The 6,207-nt window shown below is 30.5% G+C and overlaps 1 protein-coding gene across 3 annotated transcripts in view; it reads right to left on the reverse strand.

Moving 5' to 3' along the window:
* The window catches only part of LOC143245379 (trafficking protein particle complex subunit 13), a 38,749-nt gene extending 33,075 nt beyond the window's left edge, over positions 1-5,674 (reverse strand). The window contains exons 1-3 of one of the 3 annotated variants that reach the window (XM_076491648.1): positions 5,599-5,674; positions 3,774-3,942; positions 1,024-1,108 (exon numbers count right to left, since the gene is read on the reverse strand). In XM_076491648.1, the coding sequence (XP_076347763.1) occupies positions 1,024-1,108; positions 3,774-3,940 (252 nt within the window). In that variant the 5' untranslated portion in view covers positions 3,941-3,942; positions 5,599-5,674. Of the gene's footprint in view, positions 1-1,023; positions 1,109-3,773; positions 3,943-5,142; positions 5,163-5,405; positions 5,510-5,598 lie in introns of those variants that run through there. The other 2 variants (XM_076491647.1, XM_076491649.1) reach the window with 2 other exon arrangements.
* Between the last annotated feature and the right edge of the window lie 533 nt (positions 5,675-6,207).

Genomic DNA, 6,207 nt, shown 5'->3' on the forward strand with positions numbered 1-6,207 from the left:
AACTGGTTTGTTCACTGTTTTTATTCCCTTGTCTCTGTGATAATGTTTTCTTTTCAATGGTTTTTTTTTTTACAACTGGTTTGTTCACTGTTTTATTCCACTTGTCTCTGTGATACTGTTTTCTTTTCAATGTTTTTTTTTAAAACTGGTTTGTTCACTGTTTTTTATTCCACTTGTCTCTGTGATACTGTTTTCTTTTCAATGTTTTTTTTTTACAACTGGTTTGTTCACTGTTTTTATTCCACTTGTCTCTGTGATACTGTTCTCTTTTCAATTATTTTTTTTACAACTGGTTTGTTCACTGTTTTTGTTCCACTTGTCTCTGTGATACTGTTTTCTTTTCAATGTTTTTTTTACAACTGGTTTGTTCACTGTTTTTATTCCACTTGTCTCTGTGACACTGTTTTCTTTTCAATGATTTTTTTTTACAACTGGTTTGTTCACTGTTTTTATTCCACTTGTCTCTGTGATACTGTTTTCTTTTCAATGGTTTTTTTACAACTGGTTTGTTCACTGTTTTTATTCCACTTGTCTCTGTGATACTGTTTTCTATTCAATGTTTTTTTTTACAACTGGTTTGTTCACTGTTTTTATTCCACTTGTCTCTGTGATACTGTTTTCTTTTCAATGTTTTTTTTACAACTGGTTTGTTCACTGTTTTTATTTCACTTGTCTCTGTGATACTGTTTTCTTTTCAATGATTTTTTTTACAACTGGTTTGTTCACTGTTTTTATTCCACTTGTCTCTGTGATACTGTTTTCTTTTCAGTGATTTTTTTTACAACTGGTTTGTTCACTGTTTTTATTCCACTTGTCTCTGTGATACTGTTTTCTTTTCACTGGTTTTTACATAATTTGTGTACTTTTTACACCTCTTTATCACCTCTATATTGTTTAATGTCAAAGGTTTTAAATATAACAGGAATTAATATATAAATTTATCTACTTTCTGTTTTTCCAAAGCATATTTCAAGTAATTATTCTGTACATTCCTGTAATATTTTAAAAAGGGTTAATACTTACAGTCACTGAAACATCTCTCACAGTCTGAGCACTGTCATTGTGGACACTAATGTAACAGGAAAACGTTTCTCCAAGATAAATATTCCTGAACATGAGAAAAATATGAGTGACAAATCAGAAACACTTCCTTAGAATACTCTCTCAACATCTTAACCAAGTCTTCAGGTATCTAATATTGATTCAAATATTCCTCTCACAGATTACTACAGATGTCCATAACTTTAAACACTTCCAAATATTACTACAAAATAACTTTCAGTTCAGCCTTTTTATTCCACTGAAAATATTTCTGTTATTCAATGGCAGTTGGTTCTTATTTCATTTTATTTATATCAGGCCTTGATCTAGGAGTAAACCCTAAAATTCAGAAGCCTAACTAAACTTTACTACTGTCTGTACTAAGAAATCTGGACTACATTAGTTTACTGATCATTCATCCCTCTGTAATCTGTTGTTTTTTTTTCTTTTTCCCAAATTTTCTCAAAATAATTGTACCATTACAATTCTAGACAATAATTTAAATATTTCACAGAAATTGTCACTCAGAATTTCAGGTATTGCATCATATCTGAGGTTTTCACATATATTCAGATTGTAAGTTAGTCAGTTCAAGCCTAGCTTTACATCATTTATATTTAGCTGTTACGACAGGAATACAAAATACTTGTAACTTAATTAATCAGTGATTAAAAACATACATTACAAAAACACACAAAGATTTCACAGAATTACAGTTGTTGTCCACTGTTGTATTCTTTAACAACAGATACATGTACAGGTTGTGTTATGGTGTGACCCACTGTCCTCTTACAATCAATAATTCTTGATGTTTCATATATTTCATTGAGCTTTTTGTATTACAGCTAACTGTCTCAAAACTAAAGATAATTTTTCATTAGTACTCAGTATAATGACTTAGGCCTAATATAATTTGCTAATCAGACCAAATCTTACAAATCTCCTTAATGATCAAGTTATCTATATCAATTTTATCCCAACAGATTTAAGCTGTTTTAAATTGTTTCCATCTGATTTGTAATTTATGAATGTATTAATGTTAGTGTTTATTTGTGGTGAATCATGTCAGTGTAGAAGTCCTTTTCTGAGAAGTAACCATAAGTTTTGTTCCCATTTAAGTAGTTATTGACACCTTTGTTGTATGAATTTTTCATTTTTTGTCCATCTCAAGCATTGTGTATGTTTGAAATGCAGTGAGGTTACAAATAGGAGAACTTAGCATCCAATCACCTTTCCCCGACTCTATTAACTTGAACTGTTAACTGTTGGTTTTTTTTATTAGTATCTCCATAAGTGGTTGTAAATTCCAGAGTTATTGAAAAACCTGTTATATGCATGTCCCTTGATTCTGTTCTAGCTACTGACCCAATACAGACTTGTCTACAGCAAGAACACAAATATTTATACACTACCTGTGATTTTTTGAAGGAGATATTTTGTCTTTAAACTGCAAAACACTGTGTGTATCTCTTTGTGTGGTTTGAAGAATACTCTTAAGCTGACTTGGGACACATTGACTGTAGAATTTTATTCATTTTACTTTTACATTTGATGTCATGGGAACCAGTGAAAGTTACACCAAGGCAACAGAACAATTAGGAACATTGAGGTCAGAAATCTTGGAGTTGTAAACTTTTTTTATATATTCATGAATAATTTTGTTGAGAAGTGCTAGAGGAAAGATATATTTATTCAAATATTTTTAACAGTTGTAAGTTCATCGTGAAACTAAACATAAGAGCTGATAAATTTAAATTCTCTATAAACTAAAATAATTATCAACTGAGTTTTGTAACAGTCAAGTATGAATGTGCTGATATGATAGTACAAGCTACAAAATGTTTGTTTATGGTAGTATACAGTTTTGAAGCTGTTGTTCCAGTTGATGACTTCAACATCCAAAAGAGATAACTTAGATTTCTTTCTTTCTTTCAACTGTGAGCTCAATATTCCTGTATTTTGAATTTAAGTAGTTTTGAAACTTTTTGACACAATTTTGCTTTCTGAATACAATAACAGTGTTATTAACGTATCTCTCATAAACTATAGGTTTAAATTTAGATTTAAATTTAAAAAACTTTGCCTCTTACTGACTTTCAAATAAAATTTAAAAAAGGAAAACTCTGACAAAACAGTTCATTCAATACATTAAACAAATTAGTATTATATAAATAAAAACATTTACTGACAAGGCACCAGATTTCTAACATAAGATGTATTTAAATTAACTCTAAGCTCAGATGTTTAGTTTCTCCAACATACAGTTCTCCACATAAATATTACAAAACACAAATTATGTTTTTAGCATTAAAGTCAAAAGAACCTTCCACTTTAAACAATTCCTGTCCTTTTGAACTAACAACTAAATCTCCCAGTTTAAAATATCTATTTCTAAATATTAATCAACTTTTTATATTATGTAGTACAATATTCTTTGGCTTCTTTACTTTAGACTTTTTAAAAATTAATAATTTATAAAAATCTCAAGGTTGCTGTTTTACAGTCTTCACAAATGCAGATGTGTGTGTTCATGTAGTTATGAATTCATAAGTTCTCCACACTTATCTACCATCACTCATGAAAATACATTCCAAGAACAATAAATCATAAATACTGAAATCAAGTTCCATTTAAGTAGTTTCAAAGAGACTCAGGAAAAATATGTGTATTCCATATGGAAAATATTAATGTGAGATTTATGTAGGAACAATCTACACAAATATCCAACTTACCCGAAGCTCTGAGGTAGCATCAGTAAGCTTCCTAGACTAAAGTTTTCTAATCCTTTAGGTGTCCCAAGATCAGCACATATTTCTTCATTAAAGAGGTTTCCAGGTAAGTCATGTAAATCGTTCGTAACCGGTAAGGTTGCATATAATGAAGGCCGAGTAAGCCTCATCACTGAAATATTCAGTATTACTTTTCTGTAATCAGTTTTATATGAAGTATTTATGCAATTCAAAATATTAGAGACACAAGAACATTCAGTAATTTACAGAATAGTATTGTAAACAAGAGATACACTTTAAAATTGTGAAGTTAATCTATCACATTCTACAATACAGTACTCAAAACTTAAATTATCTAGACTCAAAATTAACACTTTCAAACTAGTTAATTGTTTGTTAGTATTGAAGTTTTGCTTAGAAAACACTATAAAAATAACATTAGTACACATTTCAGATAGAAGATTTACAGATTCTTACTGTCAAATATAAATACACCCATGATACATACATTCATTTATACACAACATTCATAATTCATAAAGTCACTATAACTACAATTGAAAAGATTGCACTAGTTCTCCATTTCAGCAGCATGGCAAACCCAGGATAAGCATCAGAAAATAGGGATATTAACAACATAACTTCAACTTATCCATACCATTTTAGAAAATGGTCCAGTCTGTTATATTCACAATATCTGCACCTGTATTTATTTCACATCCTTTTTCATTTGTTCCTGGCTAACACTAATGTTAGGCCTATCAATATTTAAGCTGCAACTTTTAATAATAAAATAGTTTGGTTTTTTTTTTTATTATAGGATGGCCATCAGTGGGGGTTGCACAGATCTTGTCAATCCAGACAGTCATGTTCTAGATACTTTAATTCTGTATTAAGCATCTTTTAATTGTTATGAATCAGTTAAAACAAAATCACTACCAAATCTAATTAAAATGTGTTCTGATACAATATTTAGATACAAAAATAACAGATTTATATATATAAATAAAATATATACATATTTAGTAACATGTATTAATATATGAAATAATTAACTGTGGCACTAACATTCATTTTTTTAAATGAGTAATTTGTTAGTGGAGAGAATAAATAATAATTTGTTGGTACCTTAAAAATTTAAAGTTGATACTGATTGTTCAACTAAGATTTCTTGTAACTTATAGAATAGTGCTAGGTACATGAGCCATACGACTACAATTTGAAGAAAACATTAAATAAAATGTTCTTCTGTGCATGTCAACAGGGAAACGTGTTCTGGTCTTACAAATTAGCACAAACTAATAAGGTATTATGATTTCTGCTGTAACTTCTAATACTAAATCATTTTTATAAATATGGCACTCAGTCTTACATTTAGTGCTTTATGTTCCACTAGTGGCAGTAATGTTACTGTACCAATAACACTAATACTATAATGTTACTGTTACTGTCAATACTCATACACTGCAATTGTTACTGTCAGACTAAAATTTATTATAATTCTCATTTTTACTTAAGGACAACAGTTTTCAAGTGGCTGACCTTTACTCAGTAAAATATAACATCCTCAAAGTTTAGAAAAATATTAATCATACTTTAAAGCTTCTATTACAAATAAACATTAAGATAAAATACCTTTCAAAGCGAGTAAATGTTCTTCCATGTTTAAGAATACGATAACTACCTCTACGCCCCTACGAAATTATATTGTTTATTCATAAAATATTTTTTCGTTATAAGAGTTACCTATAAACTGAAACTAAATCTATGTAAAATTGTATATTTTTTGTTAGTTGCTATGCATAGTGGATAACTGTGCTGTGCTTACCATAGGGATCAAACCCTGGATCTTAGCGACATAAGCCCTCGATCTTACTGCTGAGCTACCAGTGGGAGGGGGATGTCAGACAAAAATTGTGACTCGCTGTTTTCTCTCTCTCAAGGGTTTTGGGTATCATATGTACCCTGGAGGGTCAGGTGCTCTTTGACCTCTTCCTTCTTCCTTTACTTATATGGTTATGCAGTGTTGGTTGGTGTTAGTTACTGCTTTAGGGTCAGAATGTTAGAGTATTTTCTTATAGCAAAGCCACATCGGACTATTTGCTGAGCCCACTGAGGAGTATCGAACCCCTGATTTTAGCGTTGTAAACCTGTAGACTTACCACTGTACTAGCAGGGGGCTTTAGGGTCAGAGTGGGCTGAATTTCTCCGACCCTTTTTCATGGCAATGTCCATGTGCTGGTATACATTTAGATATTCTTTTTCCCCATCAGTAGGAAGTCCAGTTTGATGGTGGCCTTTCCCTCCCTCTCTCTATATATGTTTATTATTGTTGTTGTTTTCATTTATTTATTTTTGTGTTTAAAATATATGTTGATCGGGGAGAGGTGTTTAGGACAATCTTCATCATGTATGAAGTACCAGTTTAGTTCGCATA

This window comes from Tachypleus tridentatus, chromosome 2, assembly GCF_004210375.1.
Source record: "Tachypleus tridentatus isolate NWPU-2018 chromosome 2, ASM421037v1, whole genome shotgun sequence".
NCBI classification, from domain to species: Eukaryota; Metazoa; Arthropoda; class Merostomata; order Xiphosura; family Limulidae; genus Tachypleus; species Tachypleus tridentatus.